Source organism: Aspergillus oryzae, chromosome 1 (genome assembly GCF_000184455.2).
Source record: "Aspergillus oryzae RIB40 DNA, chromosome 1".
Lineage (NCBI taxonomy): Eukaryota > Fungi > Ascomycota > Eurotiomycetes > Eurotiales > Aspergillaceae > Aspergillus > Aspergillus oryzae.
The window spans coordinates 598992-614091 of record NC_036435.1 but is presented as its reverse complement, the minus strand read 5'-3'; the positions used below and the strand labels follow the sequence as shown (position 1 = coordinate 614091).

At 48.1% G+C, this 15100-nt stretch overlaps 6 protein-coding genes across 6 annotated transcripts; 3 read left to right on the top strand and 3 right to left on the bottom strand.

Annotated features, from left to right (window-relative positions):
* Window positions 1-107: 107 nt before the first annotated feature.
* Window positions 108-1595, top strand: AO090009000229 (RNA methyltransferase; the record flags this gene model as incomplete). The annotated part of the gene is made up of 1 exon (XM_023234302.1): window positions 108-1595. The coding sequence occupies one exon, from the start codon at window positions 108-110 to the stop codon at window positions 1593-1595; it is 1488 nt and encodes a 495-aa protein (XP_023088567.1).
* A 154-nt stretch (window positions 1596-1749) lies between these two features.
* AO090009000228 (pepsin-like aspartic protease) lies at window positions 1750-3134 on the bottom strand (the record flags this gene model as incomplete). Its single annotated transcript, XM_001816665.3, has 3 exons — window positions 1750-1806; window positions 1865-2728; window positions 2793-3134. The coding sequence occupies 3 exons, from the start codon at window positions 3132-3134 to the stop codon at window positions 1750-1752; spliced, it is 1263 nt and encodes a 420-aa protein (XP_001816717.1).
* A 710-nt stretch (window positions 3135-3844) lies between these two features.
* AO090009000226 (putative SNF2 family helicase/ATPase) lies at window positions 3845-7507 on the bottom strand (the record flags this gene model as incomplete). The annotated part of the gene is made up of 4 exons (XM_023234296.1): window positions 3845-3958; window positions 4017-6986; window positions 7053-7196; window positions 7394-7507. 4 exons carry the CDS (start codon window positions 7505-7507, stop codon window positions 3845-3847), a joined length of 3342 nt encoding a protein of 1113 aa, XP_023088566.1.
* A 689-nt stretch (window positions 7508-8196) lies between these two features.
* On the top strand, window positions 8197-8979 carry AO090009000225 (uncharacterized protein; the record flags this gene model as incomplete). The annotated part of the gene is made up of 1 exon (XM_001816663.1): window positions 8197-8979. The coding sequence occupies one exon, from the start codon at window positions 8197-8199 to the stop codon at window positions 8977-8979; it is 783 nt and encodes a 260-aa protein (XP_001816715.1).
* Window positions 8980-10819: 1840 nt separating this feature from the next.
* AO090009000223 (putative AP-3 adaptor complex subunit mu) lies at window positions 10820-12037 on the top strand (the record flags this gene model as incomplete). Its single annotated transcript, XM_001816662.3, has 1 exon — window positions 10820-12037. One exon carries the CDS (start codon window positions 10820-10822, stop codon window positions 12035-12037), a length of 1218 nt encoding a protein of 405 aa, XP_001816714.3.
* A 360-nt stretch (window positions 12038-12397) lies between these two features.
* Window positions 12398-14556, bottom strand: AO090009000222 (hexadecenal dehydrogenase; the record flags this gene model as incomplete). Its single annotated transcript, XM_023234277.1, has 5 exons — window positions 12398-12405; window positions 12977-13138; window positions 13213-14012; window positions 14107-14337; window positions 14411-14556. 5 exons carry the CDS (start codon window positions 14554-14556, stop codon window positions 12398-12400), a joined length of 1347 nt encoding a protein of 448 aa, XP_023088565.1.
* Between the last annotated feature and the right edge of the window lie 544 nt (window positions 14557-15100).

Here is a 15100-nt window from a genome sequence, read left to right as displayed (position 1 = left end):
AAAAAAAAAGAAAACAGCGGATTTGCGAAGTTATCATGGTTTCGACAGCGATAGCTTTACTTATAGAGTCCTATTATCACTATTATTTGTTTCTCTGATTGTCTGCAATGTCTCATCGTTCGTTAATGAAGCCCTTGCATTTGTATATGCGCTTATCTATAGCTCCGTCTATCCACCTGAATCATGTGAGACGTGCTTCACTTAACTCGGCCATTGGTCGTGGTATCCGCAAGACCCGGGGCTTCGACAGTCCATCTTCGTCGCGAAGTTCATACGATTCTGACTTTGAACGGTCATATAAAGAAAGCAGGGACACAAGATCAAATAAAACCGAAAAAAAAAGCCAAGGCAGAAAGTGGCTCGATGATGACTTTGACGAAGATGAATTTATCAGGACAGGAAATTTCCGCGCACTGCCTCGTGAACACCAACGCTTTCAGAGCAGTAAGAGGTTCACGAATAATGAAGCCAGGGGATACAATGGCCGTGAGGATAGCAATAGACCTCAAGACAAGCGTCATTCTCGTCGAGCAGAACCAACGAAACACCACCGTGCCACAGAGAGAGTACCAGAGCGGGTAAAAGAAAACGTGCAAGTCCCTGATGCAATCCCATACACAACACCGGCATCAGAATTCATCTATGGAACCAGCGCAGTGGAGGCTGCACTACGCTGTAGCAGACGTCACATGTACAAATTGTATGTGTATCAGGCCTCTGGTGAGGAACTAAGCTCTGCCAAGGTTGCACTACGCAAATTGGCGCTTTCGAAGAACGTCAAAGTCAAGATGGCATTCGGCGGATGGGACCGGCTTCTTGATAAGATGAGCGCCGGTCGACCTCATAATGGCTGCGTCCTTGAAGCGTCCCCTCTGCCAAGATTACCCGTGAGGGGTTTGAAAAGTGTTCCATCTATAAAAGAGGAGGATTTCGGTGTGGAACTGGGCGCTCAATCACGAGAGGAAGCATTGGTGAATAGCACGAACGACAAGCTCAAAATCCATCATTGGGACCAGAGAACAAGGTACCCTGTTGTATTATTACTCGATGGAATCGTGGATCCTGGAAACCTGGGCGCCATCATTCGCTCCGCATATTATCTTGGTGTCGATGCTATTATATTCGCTGGTCGAAACTCGGCGCCTTTATCTCCCGTGACAATCAAGGCCTCGGCTGGAGCAGCTGAAAATATGACTCTTCTCGAAGTGAGTAACGAAGTAGATTTCATCCAGCGCTCGAAAGCCAACGGATGGAAATTCTACGCGGCAGATGCCCCAGGTCCAGCTTCCAAATACGTGGACACTGCTTCTATTGTCGAGGGTAAAGGTACGACCGAAGGGGAACATGTTAGTACTCAATCGCCTTGCGTTATCATGATGGGGAGCGAGGGATCAGGATTGAGTCGTCATATTAAGTCTCATGCGGACTCTATCGTGAGCATCCCTGGAGCCAGACTTGCTACGCCCCTCGGTGTCGAGTCCGACCCTTCTAGAGTGGACAGCCTTAATGTCAGTGTGGCAGCAGCGCTGCTGATGGAAATGTTTCTACGAGTACCACTTGCGGTGGCCGATGTGCCTCCCAAAAAAACTCGGTGAACTTGAATCAGAAGGATAATAATGACAGCTTGTAAATATACCTCTTGTACAATAGCATAATTAGACCCTATGGACAAACTCATCATCTCCATACACAACATTCATCGAGGAAACGTTCACATCATAATAACAATACTTGGGCTCGACTCTTATTCTACACTTTTGTTTTGGCCTGCACAGCACCAAATCGAAGAGAACCGAAATCAAATATCTATACCATTTGTTCTGTTAAAAGAGCCTTCGAGGGGTGTTTGGAGCATGCAACTTACCGCATATAATCCATCCAAGAATGTTCCACCAAGGACGTCAAATTCGAGCGATCCACGACTCTGGACACCGCCATATATGTAGCCAGGTTTGGCTTCAGCAAACATCAAACTCTCCTTTGACATAGCGAACGATTTCTCCCCAACTGCTAACTGGACGACTGGAAGCTGGTCTACATTGATGTCGGATGGGATGAGAAAGCCTTGGGTTTCACTGTCATAGAATGCGCCTGGGATAGAATCATAAATGGCTTGACACGTTTGGTCATCAAGTAGAGTCAATGCTGCGTCGGTATCCACAACAGCCTTGTTCTCAGATCTACTCATGGGTTTTCCTCCAACCGTTGCAGAGGGGGACTCAAACATCCAATAGCCTCGACTATTGTCGATAGGCGTATGATGAACATCATGGCCACAATAACGCACAGCATCCTCATCAATGGAGCCAAATGTGCAAAATGACTTCTTTAGGTCAGAGTCGCCCCAAGATCCAAGTTTTGCAGTAAACAGTTTTGCAGATTGTTCTCGGTCGTCTCTAGTATTCAAGCGCTCGGCCAGGGCCTTGATGTCCTGTTGGGGATGATTAATATGCCCAAACGCCAGCCCCAGAACGCCATCTGCTGAGAATTGTGTAAACATTGGTGACATGGTTTTGGCAAGCTGTACGGGTTGTGTCTTGAAGGCCACTCCTCCAATGGTGATGTCTTCTGTACCGATGGAACCAGACACTGAAGAACCGTCCACGTAGGTAACCTTCCATGGCGAATCTTCGATGTTTTTGAATGTGCTCGATTTTTCAGGATCAAAGGTATGGCTCTCCTCTTCACCCTTGGGTAGTGTATCTGCAGGGAGCTCACTAGATCGCACCTGCTAGGGTTAGTACGGTGGATTTTGTCTTTCTCATATCTTGAACGATATAGATATATCTTACCCAAAAATCAACAGACGCTGTATCCAAAACTAGGTTGAAAGTTTGAGCCGGGGTTCCGATGCTCACGGGCATAAAGAACGCTGCATCGTTTTGGATATCATCCTTCTCAACTTGCTGGAGTTGATCGTCCGAGGTTTGTTTTCGCATCACGTCGTGAAAACGAACTCGACCGCCGATAGGCTTGTCAGTGAAGGGCCGGCCAGTCTGATGGATAGCTCGACCGATGGAATAGGGACCATTTTTGGTGGGGTGCAAGCGGTATTTGCGTATTAGATGCACATAGGACTTGATCCCTGATTTGCAGTAGTTTGGATTCTCAATAAGGAAGATCTTAGATGCCATGATGATACTACTAGTAGTTGCGTTTTCGTCCGTTCAGGCGAACTCGGGAGTAGATTTATACCAAAGACGATGACGGAATGACAATAAGTTTCAAGATAGCCATCGCTTCTGTCCCAGTGTCAGGGTCCCCACTATTAACTTGTCTGCGGATCTTATTCTGGGCGCATACCTTGCACGCTAAGGATGATCTACAGTTACAGTGAGCGACCGTCGGTCCAATGAGATTCAACACACGGCAACATTGAGGGGTCAGAATAAATTAGAAGCTGCGTAAGATAGATAGCATGTTAATATTTCAGTGGCAACGTCACATGTTGTATGGCGAATCAAGCAAGGCAAGTGTCATCATTGCCAACTTGAAAGTGATTTGATCCCGATTCCCTGTCATATGATCCATGGCTGCCTGAGGATATTCCACGGTCAAGACAGAAGCTGATGGAAACTCCACATTAGGAAGTATTCTATTGCTTTTTGTATACATTTCAAATACCGTACCGCACAGGTACAGATAGATAGCTATTGTGTTACAGAGAAAGATATGACAAGAACCGTGAAGCGACATCATGAACAATGGCATCTATGGGCCAACGCCAGACCGACTTATATCGAAAAAAGAACCAAACCCCTCGCATGGCCAATTACCTTCCCAAGCACTGCAGAACGGTCATAACAATATTTAGCTGTTTAACAACTATCGAGCACTGTAAGGATTACTTCTTCCGACTTTTCGCCTTTGATGCTGTGTTGGATGAGACACTAGCTGCCCGCGACGTCGACGTAGAATTGGCTTTGCTGTTGCCTTTAACAGCCTTGACCTGCTTGTTCTATGAGACCATACACGTCAGTTGAGTACCCTCGAGAGTTTAACAGGACCAAAATTACCACTGCGCCGCCCTTATTCTTCTTTTTAGCAGGTGCTCCATCATCGTCATTTTCAGCATCCTCGTCGTCTCGATCACGTCCACGGCCCTTGCCAGACTCGCCATTGGCTTTCTCATCCGCAACCTCAAACTCCTTTGCAACAGTATTCAATAATGTAGTACAACGGCGTCCGATTTCCACGGGTGTTCGGCTAAGGAAGAACCAGTCGAACCGGAAGAGTGGGGACTCGCGAATTTCGTCGCGGATTTTCTCGTACAGTCCCTCACCATCGACTCCATACTTATCGAGCATCACCAGTAAAAATCGATCCTCTTCTTCGGTATACACCTTCTTATTGGTGGTAGACACCGTGTAGTTGATCTTGAGTTGCTGAAGAGGAACGCGGTACATCTCCATCTTCTTGCGAAGCATTTTACGCTGATGGTTCATCTTGCGTAGCTTCTCCTCTCCCTGCTCAATAACGCGGAGATATTTAGGGTAGTCTTGGATCTCGGTGTACCGTTTCCAAAACACTTTGGCGTATTCTTCAACTTCATCTGGTTCCTTGCTGTCCACTTCAGTGGCGATCCCAACATAATCAGTGCGCCCGAATTTGGCAGAGCCATTGACAAACTGCTGGAAATCACGGCGATTCCAGGTCGAAAAGCCTTCTTCTGACATCTCAGCCTTCTGCGCCTGCTCTTCTTCCGTCAATGGCACCGCATTGTCAATTTCTTGTTGCTCCAGATCGCGCTCGGCTTCACGCTCACTAAGTTCCTCTTCAGGCCCATCAGGGAGCGGGACCTTATAGCCGATCTCTTTGTGGAAGTAGGCGGTCTCTTTCTCCTGGAGTTCTTGGAGTCCCGGAGGGAAGAACTGCCAGTCATGAACAGCAATTTGCTTAGGTGCCCGAGGGACCTTCGGTTTGGGATCGGCCGTTCTTCCACCAGTAGCTAGCGCTTGGCGATAGTACTTGTCAATAGAGTAGAACTGCTCTTTCCGTTCGCGTTTTGCGGGATTGATCCAATTGAGGCCGATGTCCTTCTTGCGATCTGTGAAGTCCTTTCCGTTCCATTCATATGCACTCTCGGAGCTAAACTTTTGCAAATCATCGATACCCAGTTTCTCATACTTCTTGCTCAATTCTGCAGTTCGCTCCTCACCCTTGCGTAAAATCGCATCAATATCGTCATCAGAAATTTGTTTGTCGGCATTGAAAGGTGCAGTCGAGTTATCATTGCTGAAAACATTCGCAGCTCCGTGCTGAATCATGCCAAGCAGTTCCTCCTTTGACGCGGCGTTCTTGGTCTGTTGTTGAGCACGGCCTTGTTGAATAACAAGCTGGTCTAGCCGCAGCTTCTGGGCTGCACGTTCCAAGACCTTCTCCTCAATCGCATTCTCTGTGACAAATCTGAATACAACCACTTGCTTCGTCTGACCAATACGATGAGCACGGTCCATGGCCTGTAGATCAGCCTGAGGGTTCCAATCACTGTCGTAGAGGACAACGATATCCGCAGTCGTCAAGTTAATACCGAGACCTCCTGCCCTAGTCGTAAGCAAGAAGACAAACTTATCCGATCCTGGCTTGTTGTACTCGTCAATTGCGGCGATTCTATCCTCATGAGCTGTCGTGCCATCGATACGGCAATAATTGTACTCTCTAAAAACACAGTAATCTTCCAAAATATCGAGCACACGACTCATTTGGGAGAAGATAAGAACGCGGCTTCCCTGTTTCTGCATACGTGCCAAGAGCTTGTCTAAGATTGACATCTTGCCGGCGTTGTACACAAGGTGCTCATCTGTTGTATAAGGAGGACCTGGCTCAGCTCCTTCAAACAGGTATGGGTGATTACAACATTTGCGAAGTTGCATGACAATGTTCAAAAGACGGGTCTTAGATTCGCGCTTTCCAGCAGCACCGTTGACAGCGTCGATATCCTTCTCAAGAATCTTCTGGTACCACTTCACCTGCATTTCTGACATGGGTACATATAGATTGACCTCCTTCTTGGGAAGCAAGCTCTTCTCTACGTCGCTCTTAACACGACGGAGTAGGAAGGGTCGTAGTACTCGGTGAAGTTGCTGGACAACGGTGTCCTGGTCAGATTCTTGGTTTGAAAACCATTGATCGAATGCCTCCGAATCACCGAAAACATCCGGCAAAAGGAAGTTTAGAAGGGCCCAAAGTTCATGGAGGTTGTTTTGGAGAGGGGTACCGGTAATCAGCAGCCGATTCCGAGAATGGAACACACGGATGATCTGTGCGAGTGATGACTCTTCGTTTTTGATTCTATGGGCCTCATCGATGATGATGTACTCCCAAGCGAACTTCTTAAGGTGAGACTTCTCCCGAAGAACCATTTCGTAACTTGTGATGCACACATCGAAATCCTCATCAAGGAGTCTTTCGTTTATTAACTTATGGCGCTCCTCCTTGTCTCCCTGAAGAACAAGAACATTAACGTCGGGTGTCCATTTGTGGAATTCGCGCTTCCAATTGTCGAGTGTGGATTTCGGCACGGCAACCAGGTGAGGTCCTGTAATATCGCAGACATGTCTGAGGTAACCGAGGAAAGAAATGGTTTGAAGGGTTTTGCCTAGACCCATTTCATCGGCAAGGATACCAGAGATACCATTCTCATGTAGAGACACAAGCCAGTTCAATCCGGCAATTTGATAATCACGCATTTCTCCATGAACGAATGGCGGGGATTCACGGAAGACGGTGCCGGTCTCGCCGCCACTCTTTTCATCCTTCAATAGCTCTGCGTCTTCCTCTTGTTCCGTCCTGCGACGTCTATCACCACCTGCACCCCCTGAGCGTGACGAACCCTTTTTCTTGGCTTTTGCCTCGTCCTCATCATTTTGCCGGTCTATCTCGGCCATTATTTCTTTGATCCGTGGGTTGGGGTTGGTTTCAATGAAATGGCGAAACAAGTCGGTAAGCCCGAGGAGGTAGCGGAATCTCCGAATCGAATCATCTTCCTGTAACAGACTGTTAATAAGCAACTCCAGCCGCGACAAAGTGAGATAACAGGTGGGCTACTATACCTTTGACTCGTCCAGACGACCATGCTTTTTACCTAGGATGCTCTTCCTTAAATGAAATGCCTCAGATCGCTTCCTTCGGCCATCGACAGGAACTGTGTCGCCTGCAACACTGCTTGCTGTGGTGTTAGGGTTTGTATCCGAATCCTGGTTTGCGCGGGTTAGCCTGTGTGATGGGAAGTGCTGGTAAATCGCGTAGAATGTACCGTATAGTCTGGAGTGTCATGGTAGCCCTGTTTGGAAAGAAAGTCAGCATAAACTCAAGTCCCCTAATATGCATCACTCATCAATGCGCGCAAGCCAGAACTTGTGCGGAAGTGATTTGACCGGGTTCTGTCACCTACCCCCATTTGCGCGTCATCTACGGGTACTGACGTGACAGGTTCATCATTTGCATCTGTCATAGGAGTATCTGCTTGAGAAGGTGTTTCCGAATTGGGGGCGAGCGAAGGCGCCATCTTCGTTCTGGGCGCACTCAGCGCAGATAACGTGTGTTATGTATATAGAGCCGAACACGCCTTGCAAGCGCTCCGAAACCACGACAGGAGGTAAACTGGGTGGAGGCACTAAGATGTTGATTGCCCACCGTTATGAAATCGGCTGGAGTGGATAAGGGTTTATGGAGGGATTGATTCCCTGTATGCAACAAGGAGCGGAAATTGAATAATAAAGGTTGATGAAAGAAGTAGTCGTCCGTCGCGCCGGGATGGCAAATGGAATTTCATCGGGGAAGCGCGGCCGTCCTACGCGCTTATTGGACAGGGGACGCGAGGGTCATGCTTAGTCACATATGAGTCATCAACCGGCGGAAGACAAGTTTCCCCGCTGTGGGTCACGTTACCGGGACAAAAGCAAAGAAAGATCACCTGCACAAGTATCATTACTGATCTTCGTCACCAGGTTTCCTTGCTTCCTTTCAACCTAATCCTTTTCACTACATTTCCCAATTTTCCGTGGGGTGCGACCTGGAACTTGGTTTTAATTGGTTTTGTTTTCCTTTTCTTTGTTTCTGTCTCAGTACGATATTTGTTGGCATCTTTTCAGGGAGCACGGTTCACCTCGCCCCTCCTAGTGGCGCCAACCGCATATTGTTTTGAAGTTAAGGAGAGATATTAGCACAGCTGCTTGATCTGCAGCACGATCTACCATGGACTCTATGAGGTCATTGAACACATCGCTCCCTAGCTCGACTCCTCGCCCTCAACCTCCTGAGCAACTTTTACAATCGTTCAAAGCGGCCGCGCTATCCGTTACCAATCTTTATAAAAATGCAGTCTACGAGCAATCACAGGCGAAACAAGCTGGCTACCAGGAAGCAATTGAGGACCTACTGCATTTTCTAGACAAAGAAGGCCTCGGCCTTGCTGGTGGAGAAGGATCGAAAATCCGACAATGGGCAGCTGAAAGGAGTGATGGAACCGGGACTCCGAGCGACGATGACGAGCCTGAGAAGCAACCTCGAAGCACTAGCCCCGTTGCTACACGAAAGGAACAAACCAAGCCAGAAGGCGCTCGACAGCCACCCAAGTCGACCTCGACTGATGAGTCCGTTGCTACGCAGCAACAGACCCCACTTTCCAACTCTCAAGTCACCGAGGCAAACACCCTTGATAAACCGGCAGTCTTTACTTTCACTGCTGGGCCTTCATTTCCTCCATGTCAAGAACCTGATGTAGATATGCAATCCTCCGACAGCTCGACTGCCTCATCTCAAGATAGTTCACCTGTGAGTGTATCTGTTCTGCCTCGGACCTCACGACAACAAGCCCGGCACAACAACTTTTCACGGACCAACCCTCGAGCATCCACACGGGAACCTTCCGTCGGCGCGGGCTCAAAACGAAAGTTTGCAGTTCCTGATTTTTTCGACATATCGGGGTTAGGAAATAGGGATATATTTGGGGGCGGCAAACGCGGCCGTTTCACCTAGAGAATATAGTATCGACGATTGGACGAACCTCATATTCTTATGGTAACGCAGCGGTTTGATTGAATTTTGAGTTCACGGTGCATTTGGAGGGAGTCTCGCATGTGGTCCTCTTTTGGCCACCCCTTGTTGTCTTCGTTTTCCAGCCTTTTGTCTTCATTGCTTTCCTGTTTTCTATAACGGTTAAACATATAGAGGTTATCAGATCTGGTGATACCCGGTGGGGCAGCTCTTGTGATACTTGTTTCGTGTAATTCTTCTCATTTTGTTCTTCTCCTTTCCTTCATTTGTTCTACATGCATATATGACGACGCTTAGGCGATTATTTTTGTTCTCAGTCAGTTCTAATACAAGCATAACTGGATGTCAAACAGGGCACAATCTTGTATCAAGGCTACTGTATTATTTAATTAAAAGCCCTGTAAATACCCATTCCCACCAGTGTTGCGGAGATAGCCGCAATGCCTAGCCTCCGCGAGCCCATTTTATATTTCGTAGCGCTTTGCATGACCGTGCGCTCTTGCTTCTGCAGATTGCTCATCCCCGTATAATAGCTGTAGACACCGAGACCAATAAATGCGGCGGAACCTAATTACATTGTGTATGTGTCAGACGACAGTCCACTAGATCATTTATACTTATATAGATATATATGAGGAAGCTGTAGGAAACTAACCTGTGACTCTGCAAGCTGTACAGTCGTCATATTGGTCTTCTGCCAGTAGGCGTTTAGCCTCTTTGGACTCGACGTCCCAGGCGCGGCCGTTATTCTCCGAAGTTGAAGACATTGGAATGGGTTGGTTGGTTGGGCGCTAGTTGCACCGGAGTAGTACTGTAGGTATTATCGAGTTTCTCGGGAATCGTAAAACTGTATCACTGGGCAAGAAAGCACAGTTGATCAGTGACTCGACAGCAAAGAACTGCCTTGAATTTCAGCGAGAGGAATCGCATCGATACAAAAAAAGGCGGCAATCAACGGCAGAACACGGGGACAATTTAAAGATGTCATGAGCGCAGCCCGATGTCGTTGCTTCTCCCCACCGATAAAGGAACCAAACAGATCGGCATGATGAGCGGGGAGATTGATGCGCTCTATATCTACGATGAGCATAAGTAAGCTTATCTTCCGATGTGCTTTAACATGCGTTCTACAATAACTGACATCGATCCACAGTAATCCTCTCGTAGAGCAGGTCTATCGCTCCCGTCCGCCCTCCGCAGCTACTATTCTACCCCTCTACCTCGCGCATCCAGCTCCGCGGCCGTCGCTTCTTTATATCCCTAATGCTACGCCCCCCGTAACCGTTTTTTCAATTGTTCAGTCAAACTTGCTTTTTTTGGCGCTTTCCGAAGTTGATACGGAGCCACTCGTTGCGCTAGAGTTCCTACATCGTGTAGTGGATGTACTTGAGGAATTCGTCGGAGCACCGTTGATTTCACACAAGATACAGGCAAACTATGAAGTGGTTGCACAGTTACTCAATGAGATGTGCGATGCAGGTGTCGTATGCAATACGGAGCTAAATTCGCTACAGGAGGCCGTTGAGATGCCGGGGTGGATGGGGAAGTTACTAGGTAATGTCGGCTTGTCTGGGTGAGTCTCACATTACCAGTCTTCTTTGGTTCTATATACAATTGCCGGTTAGAACCACCAATATTTGGCTACTAATATGATTGCCTCCGAAGATCCTCTACACCTATCTTGGGGCCTTCGAATACGCTCAAGCGGTCAATCTCAGCCAATGCGGCGACTCAAGGACCTGCGATACCATGGAGAAGATCTGGGGTGCGGCACACTTCCAACGAGCTATATGTTGATATTATCGAATCACTCTCGGTCACGATGGCGCCTTCAGGGCGATTACTCTCTGCCTTAGTGTCCGGCACCATCGCCTTCACAGCCAAAATATCCGGTGTTCCTGAATTACTGCTTTCCTTGACGGCTCCTGGTGGTCAGCAAGCCATTGGACGCAAGCTCGAGTTACCCGTTTTTCATCCCTGTGTACGACTGGCAAAATGGAGAGAGCGACCAGGGGAGCTGAGCTTTGTGCCCCCAGACGGGCGGTTTATTCTTGCAGGGTATGAGGTAGACCTTCTACCAATAGATCCCAGTCTCGATCAGCCTCCAAGTCATATGGAGAAGCTCTTTCTGCCCGCAATTGTAGACATTCGTAAATCTCTCGGCTCATCTGGCTCCGATTTCGAAGTCCGCTTGATCCTCAACACAAATTTCCCGGGATATTCGTCTTCAAACCGGCCTGGAGGACGAAATGGTTCCGGTACGTCGACACCGTCGTTTCTTGGAGGAGGCGGGAACTCCTCGGGTCCTGTCTTAGAAGATGTTTTGGTCACGATACCCATTCCGAAATCAGTCCGTAATATCACAGACATGCAAGCCAGCCGCGGTGATGCGCTCTTCTCCCCCGGTAACAATGTCCTTGAATGGCGAGTCCCGACCAAAGACGCTGGAACCGTCTCGGGCACCGCAACCCTCCGTTGCACCGTGGCCGGACATTCAACTGGCGACGATGACTTTGATGACGAAGCCGAAGAAGTCGATCCGGAAGCAAATCTCCTCCAGGGCTACTACGACCCCGAACCCTCAACATCCTACCAAGCCCCCGAAGAAGGGACAACAAAGCGGAAAACGAAGAAAAAGAAGAAGAAGAAGGTCAAGAAGTCTTCTCGCGCCGCCCCCGCCATACCAGATGCAGACCAACAGGAGGAGATACCCCAAGAGCCATCGCAACCGCAATCTCCGACACCTCCTCAGCCCTCCCTTTCACCTCAACCACAAGCACAACAACCTCCAACAGACGACGCCTCCCGCTCAATCTTCCATACTACACAACGCAAAACCAAAGCCCAGTTGAACGCAACTCTCATGCCTAATTCTGCCGCGGTGTCATTCTCAGTCAGAGGCTGGCTACCCTCAGGAATCAAGGTGGACAGTCTGAACATCGACCCGCGACGAAGCCGTGGCTTGGGCGAGACTGTGAAGCCCTACAAGGGAGTGAAGTATTTATGTGTCAGTCGAAAAGGAGTTGAGAGAAGATGTTGAGATATATTATTCTTATTCTTATACTTTGATGTTTTTTACCCTTCTCGTTGCTGCTCTTTGGCTACATGGATGACAATCTAGCAAGGATCTGATATAGATGATAAGCATTCATCATTCGCATGATACGAATAATGATACTTGACATACGTTCAAATAGAATACATAGAACCAAACCCGTGATGAAAGCGAAAGCAGTTGAGTCGTAGGTTAACTCTACCTAGCCAGCTAGCTGGAAGATTTTTCATATATCTCGTTTGTACAACAATACACTTTCAACAATATAGCAACGCTACCGAACCAAAAATATTATATATCCGAATCGAAAATATTAGGTCATATTAAAGCTTCGAAGCGCGGCGTTCAAGAACCTGAAGCACGAGATAGGCCACTAACCAAAAACGAATTGTGAGCAAGTTCATCATAAATAGGGTATTAGATCAATGGAGTAATTGGGTGCAGAATGAACAAAATGGTATCTTAGAAGCAAAATAATATATCAAGGAAATTGAGCCAAAAGAAATGGTGGGAAGGAATGAAAGGAAAGCGGCGATTAATAAGCCCTCCCAAAAGACACAGAAAGGGAAGTTAGGGTATCGGGCGTGTTTATTCTCTGTCTGGAGAGGTACGGACAGTAAGAATTCGGACGTTTCAAGGTCGATATGGGGTTATATGAGAGAGGCCGAAGAGGGGCAGGCAAATCTATCGAGTGTTTCGACGAACGAGACGAAAATAATCACTTACCAGCAGCGACAACGACGGCTCTGCCAGCACCAGCCTTCGCAGAGCCTCCGCCGAGAGTTAGGATGTAACGCAGCCAGCCGAATCGGATCTTGTTTCCGTTACGATCGAAATCGGGTGCAAGGGTGTTGGCTGCCTTGAACTTGCTCAGCTTACCCGCATATGGTGGGTAGCGGATTGAGAGGATGGATTCGAGCCAACTAGGTGTGCTAGTAATGGGACGACGGTGAACGAAGACGTCGAAGCTGGCCTTGCCACGGTAGGCGCCGTGACCACTTTCACCGACACCACCGAATGGTAGGGTGGGAATGTGCAAAGCAGCGTCGTTGACGGAGACACCACCAGAGCGAGTAGAAGAAAGAACTTGGAAAGCGTCAGACGATCTAATACGGCCTTTTTCAAGCAATAATGGGGATCAAAACGTGCGGGGAACATACTCTTTTCTGTATCTGCCTTAGAGCCGAACGGGTAAAGACCCAGAGGAGTGGCCTGAATTCCATTGGCAATGTCGACTGCCTGCTCGAGGTTGTCCACGGGCAAGATAGGAATCAAAGGTCCGAAGCTCTCCTGCGTCAGCATCGAATCATCAACTGAGTCCACCAGTACCAAGGTTGGCTCAATGAAGCGCTCCTTTTCGTCCATTGTACCTCCCATCAAGATCTTGCCCTTGGTATTGTCGAGCATTGACTTGATGCGACGGAATGCACCTTCATTGATGATGCGAGAATAGTCTGGTGATGCCTTGGCACCCTGGGGATAGAATTCATTATAAGCTTTCTTGAATTCTTCAATCACGGCAGGCACAAGGTCTTTGTCAACCAGCAGGTAGTTCTGAGAGGTACAGATTTGTCCAGAATTCATCAATTTACCCCACAGAAGTCTCCGCGCAACGAGTCTCGGGTTGGCGCTCTTAGTTATGATGGCCGGGTTGATGCCACCCAGCTCCAGCACGACGGGGGTCAAATGGGGAGCAGCTGCCTTGGCGATGATACGACCGACGGTGGCGCCACCAGTGAAGAAGATCTTATCCCATCGCTCAGCGAGCAAAGCTTGGGTCTCCGGGATACCTCCTTGAATAACAGTATAGCAGGACGGATCGAGAGCTGCTTCGATGATTCGCTGGATAACAACCGCAGAGTTGGGCGCATTCTCACTAGGTTTAATCACAACAGTATTACCAGCTGCGATAGCGCCGATGACCGGACCGAGTGTCAATTGGAAGGGATAGTTGAAAGCGCTGTTGAAATATTCTATTAGTATGCTTCCGCAAGCGAAAGAGTCCAAGACGTTTCATTGGGGATCGGATTAAAGGGGGCGGGGGTTGAACTCACCCAATAACCAGAACACAACCCAGAGGATCCTTCCGAATCTTAGGATTCATAAACTTGAAGGTTAAGTCAATATCTTCAGCTTTTTCATCCTTGGCCCACTTGTGCAAGTTTCGAGTCACGAACACGAGGTCATTCTGTAGCCATCCACTCTCAGCGACCTCGGTTTCGAAACGAGGTTTACCCAAGTCTAAAGCTGAAGCATCGGCGATCTCTTGTTCATGATCCTTGACACTGGAAAAGCAAACAAATAAATATCAGTCAATCTATGCATTGTGCAGCTCTTTGCCAAGCTAAAAAAACTCACGCCCAGTAGAGCTTCCGGAGCTGGACCAGTCGAAATTCAAGGTCGCGAGTCTTGTGTTCCAGGAAAGTCTTGCGTAAGGTAGACACGCGACCCGGAATATCCTCGACAGGAGTGAACTCGAGAGGGGGGATGTTCGAAGCGACCATGGTGACAGTCGTTGGTCGGAATGGAGAGGATGGGGAGTGGCGTCGGAGAATTGATGCGGAGACGGAGCACCCCTACTAGTAGTATGAGCTGATCAGGTGTTATCGCTTGCCCTGAGAGCTTCACGTAGCGTAAAGGAGAGACGATAAAACTATTATTAGAGACAGCCAAGGGGGAATTTGAAATTCATATATAAACCATTCTTACTTTTGACTACGGAGATGATAGACTAATCGAAAATACATAAGAGAGTCACATAAGCAACCCACATGATCCTTTTCCCCTCATCGGCAGCGACAGTTGAACCGCGGTATTCCTCCTCCCCTTGGACCATAAAGTTGGGTCGGACGAATGGACCCGCACCATTCATCATTCGAGAACGAACTCCTATACCAAGCTGAGAACTGACAGTGAATTTTATTAAGACCGTCTAATATTTCCTCGGCTTATTCTCAAACTAGTGGTCAGGGTGAGGACCAAGTGTTTACAGCTACGGAATATCAACACCAATGACTTCTTCCCCACTGCGTTTTAGCTCATGGTTGT